Here is a 15,874-nt window from a genome sequence, read left to right as displayed (position 1 = left end):
CTGGGTTTTAAAAAGTATTTGAAATCTGCCTCTATTGAAATGAAAATTGACTTTAATTACAAAAAGATAACTAAATGATTAAAAATCTTCTGGCATGATTTGTTGATTTTAAAGTGCTGCAGCTGAGACAAAGTCAGACAATTTCTTGGTGGAAATTAAAGGCTTATTTTTTTTTAATAATCCAAATTGTAGATATTAAGGATGAACTTTTGGGCTGTGCAGTTTCTGCACCGAATGTCACAGAATCTGAATTTTGTTTGACCAACAGCAATCATGTTTTACAGCTCAAGTGCACAAATCATAGTTGTCAAATATCGAACTGTACAAAGCAGAAACGGGCTCCGCAGCTCCTGATGTTTAATTTAGTTTATTTTAGTTCATGTGCGCCGAGGTACAGTGGAAAACTTTTGTTGAGTGCTATACAGTTAGCGGAAAGAGTCTAGAGAGAGTTTATTGTCATGCGTCCCAGATAGGACAATGAAATTCTTGCTTGCTGCAGCAAAGCTGGTGTGGGTCCTTGATGATGTTGGCTGCCTTTTTGAGGCAGCGACTGCGATAGATCCCTTCGATGGTGGGGAGGTCAGAGTCGATGATGGACTGGGCAGTGGTCACAACTTTCTGCATCCTTTTCCGCTCCTGGACGCTCACGTTGCCGAACCAAACCACGATGCAACCACTCAGCATGCTCTCTACTGTGCACCTGTAGAAGTTCGAGAGAGTCCTCTTTGACATACAGCCTCTCCGTAGAGACAATGAAGATTACATATAATCTCGCCCCGAAACGTTGCCTATTTCTTCTCTCCATAGATGCTGTCTCACCTGCTGAGTTCCTCCAGCATTTTTGTCCACCTTCGATTTTTCCAGCACCTGCAGTTCTTTCTTAAACATGATTACAATCGAGCCATTACAGTGTACAGATAAATAGTAAAATCTGATCAAAGATAGTCTATGGGTCTCCAATGAGGTAGATAGTAGTTCAGGCTTGCTCTCGCAGTCTGTGCCAACCATGATGGCAAATTAAACTAGATCTATGTGCCTGCACATGGTGCCTGGTCACATGCTTCTCTTAATGCATCTTAGAAGTTGCTGTCATATCTGTTTTCACATTTCACATATTTTCATATATATAAAATCCACAGGGAGAACGTACAAACTCCGTACAGACAACACCCGTAGTCAGGATCGAACTCAGGTCCTTGGCACATTAAGGCTGCCACTCTACCGATGTGCCACTGTGCCACCATTTGAGTTGGCAAGCAAATGATTCTGCCACAAAAGAGAGAGCATTGTGCTAGAGGAGTGTTATTCTCTCCGGAGGTCTGTGACTAATGGTGTTCCGCAAGGATCAGTGTGAGATATAATATATTCTTGCCAAATCACATGAATGGAATATTTCCACTGATCAGTTGAATGATGAAATCACCCATACATCCTCAATAAATCTTTTTTTAAATTCACCCAGAATCTCAGTGGAAACTTGTTTTCATGATATTGGTGCAGATGAGAATAGATTCCAGAAAATTGTTTGATTCATGCTGTTGCATTTTCAGATATTTGCAATGCATTCACAGAGTTTTTTTTTCATGTCCCCTTCCACAACAAAAGGTACAAATAATGTGATCACACTTTTATTTCTTTATTATTAACAATTGAGTGGCAAATAGGTGCAATGGTAGAGTTGCTAACTTACAGTGGCAGAGACCCGACCTCAAATCTGACTATGGGTGCTGTCTGTAAGGGGGTTGTATGTTCTCCCTGTGACCACCTGGGTTTTCTCCGGGTGCTGTGGTTTCCTCCCACATTACAAAGACGTACAGGTTTGTAGGTTAATTGGCTTCTATACATTGTCCCCACTGTGTATGATAGAGCTCGCTAGAATTTAGGAGATTGAGGGGGGATCTTATAGAAATGTACAAAGTTCTTAAGGGGTTGGACAGGCTATTTGCAGGAAGATTGTTCCCGATGTTGGGGAAGTCCAGGACAAGGGGTCACAGCTTAAGGATAAAGGGGAAATCCTTTCGGACCGAGATGAGGAAAACATTTTTCACACAGAGAGTGGCGAATCTCTGGAACTCTCTGCCACAGAAGGTAGTTGAGGCCAGTTCATTGGCTATATTTAAGAGGGAGTTAGATGTGGCCCTTGTGGCTAAAGGGATCAGGGGGTATGGAGAGAAGGCAGGTACGGGATACTGAGGTGGATGATCAGCCATGATCATATTGAATGGCGATGCAGGCTCGAAGGGCACCTATGTTCTATGTTCTAACTAGTGTACAGGGATTGTGGGCCTGTGCCGACTTGTTGGGCAGAAGGGCCTCATAAGTTCATGTTCATAAGTGATTGGAGCAGAAGTAGGCCATTCGGCCCATCAAGACTACTCTGCCATTCAATCCTGGCTGATCTCATTATGGTCTGTTTCCACGCTGTTTCACTAAACTAAACCTATGCTCACAAGAATATTACCATCCCAATACTGATAACTTGAATTTTAATTAAAAAGCCATGGTTTAAATTATTGATTTCTTTAATCATTCCCTAATTGATGTCCAGAATTCATAATTGAGAAAATAATATCCTTTTTTATATAGCTCTTCTTATTTTGACAAAACTACTTGGGTAGGTTTTTAATTTTCGTTCTATACAAAGAACAAATATTTACATATGGATGATTAATAATAAGAGGAAAGTTAATTGCCTTTGGCTTTTTCTCAGCTTGCTTAGCTCTGTGATTACAGTATCATTCGGTGTATGATTAGCATTCTACATTATTAAAAATGGCTCATCTCTGAATTTCTTTTAATCATATCATTGCACCATTCTAAAATCATGGTGGGAATAATTCATCAAGATTTACAATCGATATGTCATGGCACCTGTTATATTTAATCTGTTGGGGGAGAAAATATGGAAGTCAATTTAAAGTTATTGATATACCACTCTTTTGATTACATTTAGTAATTACTTATCTACTTGATTATTTAATAGGGAAGACTCCAAAATTAGTTGTTTTTTTGTCACCCCATTCCCCCCCCCCCGCGTACATAGCGTTGTAAGGCAACGTGCCCGTTGATGTTTTCAACGATGATGATGATGATTATATTTTCACATTATGACTGCTAGAACATTGATAGGCAATGGCCAAGAATCACCACTCTCGCCCTTTTCCACAGCATCTATCAATGGTGGTTCAATGGTTTATTTATTGTGCATGCAGCAGGTGAAGTGAAATCCGTTTTTCTTGCATGCGGCTCAGCAAGACTATCCCATTACAGAAGCACAATCGCCCCCGATCAGTACAAAATGTACAGAACAGTCCACTGAGTATATATGCAATCTATATCTATACCAAATATGTAATGACTTGGCAACATTTTGAAGAAGTTACACAGGGGACCTGTTGACCTTCATTTTACAAAGTTCTTTCATTTTAACACCTTGTGTGAAAGAGTCCAACCATCATTTGTCTCTTATTATTGTTCCTTGATTTTGCTTCATGCTTTGATATAAGAGAACACAGAGGAGGTTGAGAGATCTTCAGCCATCTTCCTGTAATGTTTCATCAATCATTTTGGATAGATACCTGTATATAATTCTATACATTTGTGATCAATACTTCTTCATCAATCCACATCACCAAAAGAAGTCTTATTTCCTATTTTCTTCTGTATTCTCCTAAAAAATAATGGCTTTTATAATTTCTCAAAACTTTTTATGAATGCTTGTGTTGCCCTAAAGCCATCCTAAATCATTTACAAAGAAACCTCCTCCCTTTTTCCCACCCCATCCAAGTCTTGCCCTTATGAAAAATGGCATTAGCAAAATTCCTGCAAAATAATCTGCGAGTGCTGTCTGTATGGTGTTTGCACGTTCTCCCTGTGACCGCGTGGTTTTACTCCGGGTGCTCCGGTTTCCTCCCACATTCCAGAGACGTACAGGTTTGTAGGTTAATTGGCTTTGGTAACTTTGTAAATTGTCCCTAGTGTGAGTAGGTTAGTGTGTGGGGTGATCGATGGTCGGCGCGGACTTGGTGGTGTTTTCGGAGCTTCATCTCTAAAGTCTAAAAGTAAAACTTGAAAGAAGTTGAGATCCTACCATTCACTGCCGCAGGTGATATCCACTCAATTTACATCGGGGGGAAATGGTGCCACCATTATCTAATATTAAACTTGATGAATTATTTACCCTTCACACTTTAAGGTGACGAAGCATGTGTCAGAAAAGCACTTGAAATCTGTTCAGTCGTTACAACCTTTGTGGTACATGCAACCAAAACCTTCCTTATTAGTGAATCTTTGTGTTGTAGGAATCTCAATTAGGAATAAAGTATTTGCTATGTCCTAAAATTGTACTCTCTGCAACTAAATATTCTTTGGTATTTAATAGAGTTCAGTACATTATATTACGCAATTTAAACAACTGAATGTTCTTTGGTATTTAATAAATTGCATAACATAATTTGCACTTTGACCTTGTGCATCCATTTTTCAACTCATAATCACATTCATGAGTTGTCAGTTTATCACTTAGGTCCATCATATTTGGCTTGCATAGCAGGCATAGGGCGATCAGGACACTTCAGCAAACCTTTAAACAAAGAAATTATAAGAAGCACTTACTGCATTGTAAGCAAGATTACAGCATTTAATTTGAGACATTTTGTAACTCAATAATCCAACCAGAAATCAAGTGTCCCTTCTGATCCACCATGCTTCCTCACCTAAATATGACACTAACTTTCTGACTTTGTGGTAAAATGCAGAAATATGATCATTCTGCAAATATTCTTGCTATATAGGACTCTGAGGAGGAGGAGGATTACGAAGTGGGGAACCTCAGCAAGAAAACAAGTGATTCTCAACCCTGTCATGGCTTCCAACCGTACATTCCTGAAGATTTTGCAGACTTTGATGTATATAATGCAAGCCTTGAAAGCAGGGATTTGTTCTCTTCTAAGCCAGAATTCCTCAGTTCTCGATTCCTCGACAATGAAGTCTCCCGGAGTCCAACTACCAGCAGTATGACCAGTGGTTACTTCTCCCATAGTGCTTCCAATGCAACGCTCTCTGATGTGGCATTCGCTGGTACGGAGAACACGGAGAGTAATCTGTCACGGGACTCTGAGCAGCAGAGTATTGTGCTGCAGACGAGTGTATCTGATTTAAAGTTATCTTCTGAGAAGGAAAATGGAGATCGGGAACAGAACGGAAATTTAAATGAAATGCAAAAGAGCACATCCCTCCCGAAAAATTGTGCCTTATTGAAAGATACCTCAGTATTGCAACAGTTTATTGAGTCTAAATCTATCCTAGTTTATAGAACCCTCCCAGAGACAAATGCATCAGATTCGTCGTCTTGCATGTATACAATAAGCCCACAGGAAAGCAGAGCGGAAGAGAGGGGACCTGATGCTTTCAATTCGATAATGAATGTAGACATTTTCAACAGCCAGGATTTCACAGATTTTCAGGGTGTTGAGGACACAAGGAAGGATCTTGAGCTGCCAGATGAACCCATGGTGTACAGCACAGGTTCCTCTGATGACTCGAACAGACTTTCCGTGGACAGCCTAGAATTGGACGAAAAGTGGCAAAGTCCTGAGGTGAAATGTGCGAATGACGTTTCCGAGCTTCCCGAGGATTCGTGCGGCATTGCCCGCAAGCAAGCGCAGACAACAGTCCTTGACAATAGGTTAGCAAACGCCATGGAGGACCCAGTGTTTTGTGGAGAAGCTGATCATGAAGAAGCCTCCGATAACTCCACCAGCCCAGACAATTCCGGTATGAGGAACCTTTCTGATTTATCGGACGCTGAAGATAGTAATTCTGCGGAGCAATGCGACCCTCTGCCAAGCTGGATCACGCTGGATGCACGTGCATGCGTTGGCAACAACAAGTATGGAACCATTCGATATGTTGGTGCAGTGGATTTCTCTGCCGGACTCTGGGTTGGGGTTGAGCTTGATACTCCAGCTGGTAAGTTGTAACGTGCCCTCGTTGCTTTTACAAAATGTGATAAGTGATGATGTTAATCAATTGCGATTGAGTCATAGAGTGATACAGTGTAGAAACAGGTCCTTCGGCCCAATTTGCCCACACCGGCCAACATGTCCCAGCTACACTAGTCCCACCTGCCTGTGCTTGGTCCATATCCCTTCAAACTTGTCCTATCCATGTACTTGTCTAACTGTTACTTAAATGTTGGGATAGTCCCAGCCTCAACTACCTCCTCTGGCAGCTGGTTCCATACACCCAAAAAGGTACCCCTCAGATTCCTATTAAATCTTCCCCCTTCACTGGAACCTGTGTCCTCTGGTCCTTGATTCCTACTCTGGGCAAGAGACTCTGCATCGACCCAACCTATTCCTCTCATGATTTTATACACCTCAGTAAGATCACCCCTCATCCTCCTGCGCTCCAAGGAATAGAGATCCAGCCAACTCACCCTCTCCCTATAGCTCAGGCCCCCTAGTCCTGGCAACACCCCCGTAAATCTTCCCTGGTCCCTTTCAAGCATGATGGTATCTTTCCTGTCAAGAATCAAATGAGAAAACTGACCAGGTACTGAATGGCCCCCTGTTCCTGCAATGCCAACATAGAAACATAGACATAGACTGAGCCAAGACAGGCATTTTGCCAGATGGTTTGTGTCTTCCACTGTTAATATTCATTGTTCCTTTACATTTTCTAACCCTTCAGCAATTGTGCACCTCAAGAACGCTGACTATTTAACTAATTTTGTTGGCAATACGATTAATCCTTAGAATAATAGTTACGTAATCAACAATTAGGAATCGTAATCTAGTACACGGAGTCAGAATTATACAGCATGGAAACAAGCCCTTCAGCACAACTAGCCCAGCAAACATGCCCCATCTACACTGGTCCCACCTGCCTGCGTTTGAGCCATAACCCTTTAAACGTATTCACCACATGCACCTGTCCAAATGTTTCTTAAATGTAACAATAGTACCTGCCTCAACTACCTCCATTGGCAGCTCGTTCATATATCCACCACCATTTATGTAAAAATGTTACCCCTCAGGTTCATATTATATCTGTGCTCCCTTACCTTAAACCTATGTCCTCTTGTTCTTGATTTTTCCAAAGCTAGATAGTGTAAAGTCTATTTATGTAGTTCCACGTTTTACACTTTCTTAAACGTGGTGTTGTCATGTTTTGTTTTTGGTTAGTTTAGTCATAGTGTGGAAACAGGCCCTCGGCCCACCTATTCCACTCCAACCTTCGATCACCTGTTTACACTAGTTCTATATTATCCCACATTGGCATCCACTCCCCTCACACTAGGGGCAATATACAGAGGTCGATTAGCCCACAAATCTGCACGGCTTTGGAATGTGGGAGTAAACCCACGCGGTCACAGGGAAAACGTGCAAAATCCACACAGACGGCACCATAGGTCGGGATCGAACCCGGGTGGCTGGTGCTGTGAGAGGCAACAGCTCAACCAGCTGCGCCTTTGTGCTGCCCTTAGACACATAGAAACATTGAGCCAGCACCGCCATTCAATATGATCATGGCTGATCATCTAAGATCAGTACCCCCGTTCCTGCTTTCTCCCCATATCCCTTGATTCCTTTAGCCCTAAGAGCTAAATCGAACTCTCTCTTGAAAGCATCCAGTTTTTGTTGGTTACTGTGAATCTTTCGGGGAAAATGACGTTTCAGTGCTGCTTTTGTCTCCCCACTTGTAACTCACGCAGGGAAACATCAAGGCAGCATTCACGGAAAGGAATACTTCCGCTGCGATCCAAGTTGTGGTGTTTTTGTTCGCCCGAACCGGCTTCTTCAGGTCCCCCACACTGTAACACGGCACGGCAACCTCGCTGAAGGACCAGCGTCCGCGGGTCATGACAAGCGCAGAAGTGTCAATCTTGGGAGGTCGCAGGTGACCCCATCCAGCAAATCTGAAGCAACAGCACTTCACAAATCAGGAGTCACTGCATCCTCCAAAAAGCAGAACAGAAAATCCTGGACTAACTGAACGGCACCATTTGCACTTATTACACATTACTGTATAGGCCTCCTGTTTGAGCATTTTATACCATGTACAGTTTTTTGTTTATATTACTCTGTGATATAGAATAAAACTTTAATATTTTACCTTTTTGTAAAAAAAAGATGAAGTATATTTGCTGGTAACACATCAAAAGTACACTAAAAAGTGGCTAGGCTATGCAAAATACCCTTAACTTCAGCACGGAGAGCATCGCCTTCTGCATTAAAGTAACGAGATTAATCAGTAAATAGGTATTTTGTTAGAAAGAATTTGGATGCAAATCACAAAGATCTCTAAATTGGTCCATAATTACCAAAGATCTTGATTAGAGTCAGGAGCCTCTTCATTTTAATTTTGACCTTCGTAAAATTGTGTTCTGGGCTGTAGGGGCCTTTTTGATTTTATTAACTTGTGCCGTGTTTTTGTTACTCTGTATAATGCTGCCTTATTTCTATTGTCTGATAAGCACATTTAAACAAATCTGATTCTTCTATAAAGTTGTCGTCTTCCAATGTTTACCACTGCTGATTTAGCTTCACATGGGTCCTGGTTCAATTACGAGCTTGGACCTGTCGCTTGGAGCTTTGTATGTTACAAGTCTAAACACCTGTAGTCTGATTTACCTGTTGGCAGTTTAGTGCTTGAACAGTATTACTGCAAGAATGTAGGGACAGACAGAAGATTTGTTGTAATGGATTATGAGTATGTGTGCATGCATTTACCGAAGAATGCAAAGTAATGGTACATTTTGCAACAATGTTGTGTATATATAATGAAACATCTCATTGGATGATATGGTTAAAAATAATTTATGCACAGGATTATATATAATTGAACGGTTTACTGCATCCCATGCAGTAAAGGTATAATCTGATTGGACTAAAGACTGTTTTTAAAGCCATCCAGTGTACATTAGAGTTGTGCAAAATTGTAGGTACTTAAGAGTCCGTCTGTTTGGAGAAATGTGATCATGAAAGGTCGACTGTTAATTTTAACAATGAAAAACTTGGGACTTGCTCAAGAGCTGCTGAATTAGATTTTTTGTATATATATTTTCCCTTCGTAGTGTTTTTGTATGACTGTACAGAGTTGTAATATATATTATTTCAGCAAAACTGTATTTAATTGGTACAGCAATTCAGTGTTTTAGAATACATTCTACAGCCTGGAAAACCGAGCTCTCTGGATTTCTTTCTGTACATTTGAGCTTTGACGTAAATATCTTGGCAATTTTTCTCTTTTATGGAATCCCAATGCAGTATGCTAACACTGCACAGGTATATATTACAGTGGTTTAGTTTAGAGATACAGTGCGGAAATAGGCCCTTTTTGCCCACCGAGTCCACGCCGACCAGCGATCCCCACACATTAACACTATCCTACACACACTAGGGACAATTTACACTTGCACCAAGCCAATTAACCGACACACCTGTACGTTTTTGGAGTGTGGGAGGAAACCGAAGATCTCAGAGAAAACCCTCGTGGTCACGGGGAGAACGTACAAACTCCGTACGGACAGCACCCGTAGTCGGGATTGAACCTGGGTCTCCGGCGCTGCAAGCGGTGAAAGGCAGCAACTCTGTGCTGTGTTGTAGGAATCTATTTAAAGGCCAGTGATACCAGGGCCGGCCTTAGGAGGTGCTGGGTCCAATTGGGAACAATTTTGGTGTGCCCCAGGTTCCCAGCCAAGGTCTGCAGATTTATAGAAATATAATTAAAGTCTATTATGGACTTTATATCTCTATGGCAGAATGGAAAGTAATCAAAATGTGCGCCTGCGAGTTAATGGCCCAAACAGATCTAAGCGACAGGTACACAAAATTGCTGGAGAAACTCAGCGGGTGCAGCAGCATCTATGGAGCGAAGGAAATAGGCGACGTTTCGGGCCGAAACCCTTCTTCAGACTGATGGGGGGGTGGGAGGGGAGAAGGAAGGAAAAAGGGGAGGAGGAGGAGCCCGAGGGCGGGGGGATGGGAGGAGACAGCTCGGGGGTTAAGGAAGGGGAGGAGACAGCAAGGGCTAGCAAAATTGGGAGAATTCAACATTCATGCCATCAGGATGCAAGCTGCCCAGGCGGAATATGAAACCCGCTGAGTTTCTCCAGCAATTTTGTGTACCTTCGATCTTCCAGCATCTGCAGTTCCTTCTTGAACACCAGATCTAAGCGACATTTTAATGTAAAATTGCATACATGTAAACCTACAAGTAACAAACAAAATGTGTAGATCACCTCTGAAAAGTACGTAGAGAGTAGATTACTCTAGCGCGGGGCCCCCTTAGGCGCGGGGGCCCAATTGGGAGCAATTGGCTTAAGGCCGGCCCTGAGTGATACTGTGCATCTTACAATACAATACGGTTTTATTCGTCACATTGCACATAAAGTGCAAGTGAAATGAATTTGTCAGCAGCGGTACAATGATAAAGAACACACAATACACAATAAAAAAAAATTAACACAAACATCCACCACAGCATTCATCACTGTGGTGGAAGGCACAAAATTTGGCCAGTCCTCCTCCATTTCCCCCCCGTGGTCGGGACCAGAGTCCAGAGTCAGTCCAGGATCGGCTCTTCCTCACCGGAGACCGCGGCTTTAGGTTGGTGTGGGCTGCAGGCCGGCGGTCGAGATTTAAAGTCCCCGCCGCAGCCAGAAGCACCGCAGACCGCAGGGCCGGCAGTAGAAGCTCCCCTCCAGGGGTGATGTTAAGTCCACGCCGGGTCCGCGGTAGAAGTTGGCCGCGGGCCGGCGGTGGAAGCTCCTTCTTCTCCCGGGTCCCCCGCGAGGGATCCCGGGCTGCAGACGCCGCGCCAGCTGGAGCTGTGCAGACCGCGCGCGGCTTCAGGCTGCCGGCTGCCGCGGGCCAGCGAAACGGAGCGCTCCCCTCCAGTGAGCCCCAGCGAGGGCTCGCCCGCTCCACGCCGAGAGTCCACGCTGCGCCCGCCGCTGAAGCCCCGGGCGCTTCTCCGGGAAAGCTTCTCCAGAGATGCTGCCTGTCCCGCTGAGTTACTCCAGCTTTTTGTGTCAATCTTTGGTTTAAACCAGCATCTTGAGTTTAAACCCAGCATGTGGAGTTCCTTCCGAGACTTAGCATACTCCACTCCACACTCTGATAATGGTGGGGGGAAAGCTGCTCTTGAATCTTGTACGTTTTTTTAATATCTTCTGCTCGACAGGAGGGAGAATGACTAGTCTTTGATTATGTTGGGTGCTTTCCTAACACAGCGTGGTGCAGTTGGAGTCGATGGGTGGGAAGCTGTTTGTGCATTGGGATGGGCTGCATCCACGGCTTGCTGCTATATCTTCCCAGTCCTGGGCAAAGCAGTTGTCATGCAAAGCTATAATGCATCCCTAGAGGAATGCTTTCTACAGTGCATCTGTATAAATTGGTAAGAGTAATTGGAGACATGCTGAATTTCCGTAAGCGCAGTGTTGATCGGCAGTAAGACTCGTTTCATTTTTTTAAATATGTTTTTTACGTAAACTTCGATGTCAATACAAGAAGTAATGAAATGCCAGGTAAATTATGTCGGCTAATTATCTAAATCAAAATATTCCTGCATGAGCTATCCTGTTGCATCTTCCTAGCCCAAGCTATCATTTATTATGTTAACATGAAAGCAAACCTGTACAGAGAAAGTTAATGGAAACAATGAAAATAACAAACTGCAGGGTTCTGCACAGCTGGATAGCAATTACTCAAAGTTAACAAACCCACTATTTGAAGAAGGGTTTCGACCTGAAACGTTGCCTATTCCTTCGCTCCATAGATGCTGCCTCACCCGCTGAGTTTCTCCAGCATTTTTGTCTACCTTTGATTTTCCAACATCTGCAGTTCATTCTTAAACTACGATTTGATTAGTACTTTTTGATTAGACCGCCAAAGGTTACAGAGGAAAGCGGGTAAATGGGACTGAGAGGAAAAATAGGTAAGTCATGATCGAAAGGTGGAGCAGACACAATGGGCCGAATGGCCTAATTCTGCTCCTATATCTTTATTTATTAATTATAATTGTATCCTTCAGTGTAACAAAAGTATATGGTATCATTTTCTGGCGCATGTTAACATAATGTCAGAAGTAGCCTTAGTGCCTCGAATTTACTAACGTACAATGTTAAAATTGTTGATCCTTATGCTTTTAAGTACAAAAAATTACCTCCCATTTCATTTGTTCCTTTTTGAAAGATTTTGGTGTGCAAACTATTAACTTTCTAATGGAAAAATTCTGAAATGTGTCATTGGAGTGGTATAACACGTGTTATAGTGCCATTGCAATTGGAGTGTTGCAGTGCCTTGATTGGGCACCTCAGCCTCTTAATCACGAAGCACGGAGGAACTCTGCCATCCAATCACGGCTGATTGCTGCCTCCTAATCCCATTCTCCTGCCTTCTCCCCATAAACCTTGACCCCCCCGTTTTAATCAATTCTCTATAATTAATTTCTGGACCAGAATAAAACAAACGCTCTGCTCCCGATTGACTTCAATTCTCTTACTTCAAATCTGCCTATGAAGCTTAATGCTGCCTCTTTGCTACAACCAAGGTTCCCTTTCCCTGCCGACCATCAGCAGGGCGACCACTGGTTGCAATTCCCCTGCTCATTTGATATTAAAACCAATAAAGGCAAGCCCTGAGTTCCAGATGTAACTGCCTCCTACCTACCAACTTGAATTAGCCGCTTCCCAACAACATTGAATTGAATTGAATTGAATTTCCTTTATTGTCATTCAGACCTTACGGTCTGAACGAAATTTCGTGCCTGCAGTCATACATACAATGATACAATAATGAACAACAATAAACACAAATTAACATCCACCACAGTGAGTCCTCCAAACACCTCCTCACTGTGGTGGAGGCAAAAATCTTAGGGCTGCAGTCTCTTCCCTCTTCTCCCTCTGCGCTGAGGCAGTTCCCCACCGGGCGATGGTATAAACAGTCCCGCAGCTCACCGAACCCCGCGAACGGGCCGGTTTCAAACACTGCGGCCCGGGGTGGTCGAAGCCGCCGCACCTCCAGTCCAGCACATGCTGCCGCCGGCCCGCGGCTGAACCCAGGACTCTGGACACCGCCGCCAGAACGTCGCCCCAGCCACCGGAGCACCAACCCAGCCCCCGGACTGGACCGCCCGCACGTGAGTACCGTTCCACCCTCAGGCTGGGCCACTCCGACGGGAGTGCCATTCCTCCCTCAGGCTGGGCCACTCCGACGGGAGTGCCGTTCCTCCCTCGGGCTGGGCCACTCCGACGGGAATGCCGTTCCTCCCTCGGGCTGGGCCACTCCGACGGGAGTGCCATTCCTCCCTCGGGCTGGGCCACTCCGACGGGAGTGCCGTTCCTCCCTCGGGCTGGGCCATTCCGACGGGAGTGCCGTTCCTCCCTCGTGGCTGGGCCACTCCAGCGTTGGAGTGCCGTTCCACCCTCAGCCTCTTAATCACGAAGCACGGAGGAAGTGCCGTTCCTCCTCCTTCGGGCATGGGCCACTCCGACGGGAGTGCCCCCGATGGCTGGGCCACTCTTGCCCCTCACCATGCCACTCTCACGGGAGCACCGTTCCATCCCCGGGCGGCCCATCGAGCGAGCCCAGGACGAGTCACTGTCAGCTGCCTCCAGAGTCCCGAGGTCGCCGGCTCCGCTAGGACCCTCAGTGTAGACGGAGGCTAATTAAGGGGGATACGACACAAAAAGGTCGTATTCCCCCGAAATCTGCCTGACAGCAGCCCCCGCCTTTCACCCCCAACCCCCTCCCCACATAAAGACAGCCTAAAAACCATCAAAACATAACTAGTTGCAAAAACGAAAAAAAATATTAAAACCAATAAAGCAAAACCAACGTTCTGCATGTAACTGCCTCCTGCTACCACTTGGGCAGCCTCCGCCACATCTCAAACTGCCAAGGTGTTTACCGCTGGAGTACTAGTCCTGAGATCAAAGATTTCCTGACAAAGACAGTAGGTCCAGTCTAAACTCCCCTTCCTGGTATTATAGCCCATTCCCCTCCCTACCTGCTGACACTAATCTCGAGCGTCTCCAGAGCCTTCTCGCTCCTTTTAAATAGCTTCCTTTCTCTTTTTTTTTAACCTGCCTTTGATCTCACCATAGCCCCAAACTAACAGCCCCCTCTATTCTTCTCCCGCCCCTCTCCAAGCAATATTCCCACGGTTAATCCTTCCATTATTCCATTTTGACCTCATGGCTTGATTCAGCTCCAACTCCATCCATCCTGCTGATCAACTCCACCAGTTTGATGCTGAGCACAATATCCTTAGCATTTTGTACCCCTGCATCCACATCTCAACGGGTTCCAGGCCCATCATCATGTCAAGCCCTTCTTCCATCACTACTGCCTCCCAGCCTATTTATTGCGTAAGAAGTCCTCACACAGATCCCTTCTCATGTTTCTAACACTGCAGACACCCTCCCCCTCATAGGTTGAAGGAGCCGAATTAGACCATTTGGCCCATCAAGTCTACTCTGCCATTCAATCATGGCTGATCTACCTTTCCCTCTCAACCTGCCTTTGCCCCGTAACCACCGACACCCTTACTAATCAAGACCCTCCAGACTTTTTCATCTCGTTATTAACATGATTTCAAATGCGTAATCCCCACCCAATCTGCACCCAATTCAGTATTGTCATCAAGGGTGGTGCCATTGTTTTACAGCAGATCCACATCTACCTTAGAGGCTGGGCAGCAGATATTGAACAGCTCGTAACTGTTCCTGGACCATGATCCCCCCAATGAACACCATCATCATCGGCGGTCACTCGATGGAGGATGCCTGTGTGTGACTTTGTTTAACGTGGGGAGACTGGTGCACAGACAGCCACCACACGGTCCTTGACAGATCTGGGTCAGGATGCAGTGGCATGGAGTCCAAGACGACCTTTTCTGCTGCAGCCTTCATCCGCCTTCCCAGCCGTTGTGACGCTCCACTAAAGTCAGCCATTGTCCTCCGCCTGTTCCACCGTTGAGGTCTTGGTTGGATTACTCTTTGTCAGAGACCTCCCCCTCGACCTTACCGCCATGGGTGGCCCTACCAGGAGCATAGCTCCAGACGGCATCGCTCTCAGGATCTGAGGGCCACACAAGCTTCACCACCACGACAAGATTGACTGAACGTTATTGCCTTCCATCACAGTGAAAAAGATTGATTCCACTGTGGTAGATGTTTATGTTAAATTCTATTGTGTATTGTGCTCTGTATGGCTGCATGGTAACTCATTTCACTGTACCTTAATTGGTGCATGTGACAAATAAATTTGAACTTTGAACCTCCACAGAGAACACCAGACCATCACTGATCAATACATGGGGCGATCTCCCTTCCACAGCATTTGATCTTATGTGCTCCAACTCTGCATTGACTGCTTCTATCACTTACCCAAATTCCACAAACAGGACTGCCCTGCTCTTGCCCCACTGAATCTATCTTCTCATTGCTCAACGCTATCGTCTTGTCCACTGCCTGCCACACTGAATTCCTCCAGCAGTTATTTTTTTGCATTTGTAGGAACAAAACATAAGAGCGAGTGACGGGGTGAGAATCATCGTTGGTTATGCTGGTGGCCTTGCCGAGGCAGTATGAAGTGTAGATGGAGTCAATGGAAAGGAGGTTGGTTTGTGTGATAGGCTGGGCTGCGTCCACAATTCTCTGCAAATTCTTGCAAAGTTGGACTGGATTTAATGTGTTCCATAACCGGCCTCTCAAAGCACTTCATGGCGGTGGATGTCAAGTTCACCACTACAGTACTCGTTCAAGGCTTAGAGAGTCATAGAGTGATACAGTGTGGAAACAGGCCCTGATGCCCAACTTGCCCATACCGGCCAACATGTCCCAGGTACACTAGTCCCACCT

At 44.8% G+C, this 15,874-nt stretch overlaps 1 protein-coding gene across 5 annotated transcripts in view; it reads left to right on the top strand.

Annotated features, from left to right (window-relative positions):
* kif13a (kinesin family member 13A) overlaps nt 1-9,322 on the top strand; it is a 167,348-nt gene extending 158,026 nt beyond the window's left edge. For 4 of the 5 annotated variants that reach the window (XM_055654640.1, XM_055654622.1, XM_055654631.1 and 1 more), the window contains 2 exons: nt 4,794-5,970; nt 7,718-9,322. In XM_055654640.1, the coding sequence (XP_055510615.1) occupies nt 4,794-5,970; nt 7,718-7,998 (1,458 nt within the window). In that variant the 3' untranslated portion in view covers nt 7,999-9,322. Of the gene's footprint in view, nt 1-4,793; nt 5,971-7,717 lie in introns of those variants that run through there. The other variant, XM_055654649.1, reaches the window with a different exon arrangement.
* Nucleotides 9,323-15,874: the final 6,552 nt, after the last annotated feature.

The sequence above is a fragment of the Leucoraja erinacea genome, chromosome 2 (genome assembly GCF_028641065.1).
Source record: "Leucoraja erinacea ecotype New England chromosome 2, Leri_hhj_1, whole genome shotgun sequence".
NCBI lineage: Eukaryota > Metazoa > Chordata > Chondrichthyes > Rajiformes > Rajidae > Leucoraja > Leucoraja erinaceus.
This window is presented reverse-complemented; position numbering and strand designations above follow the sequence as displayed.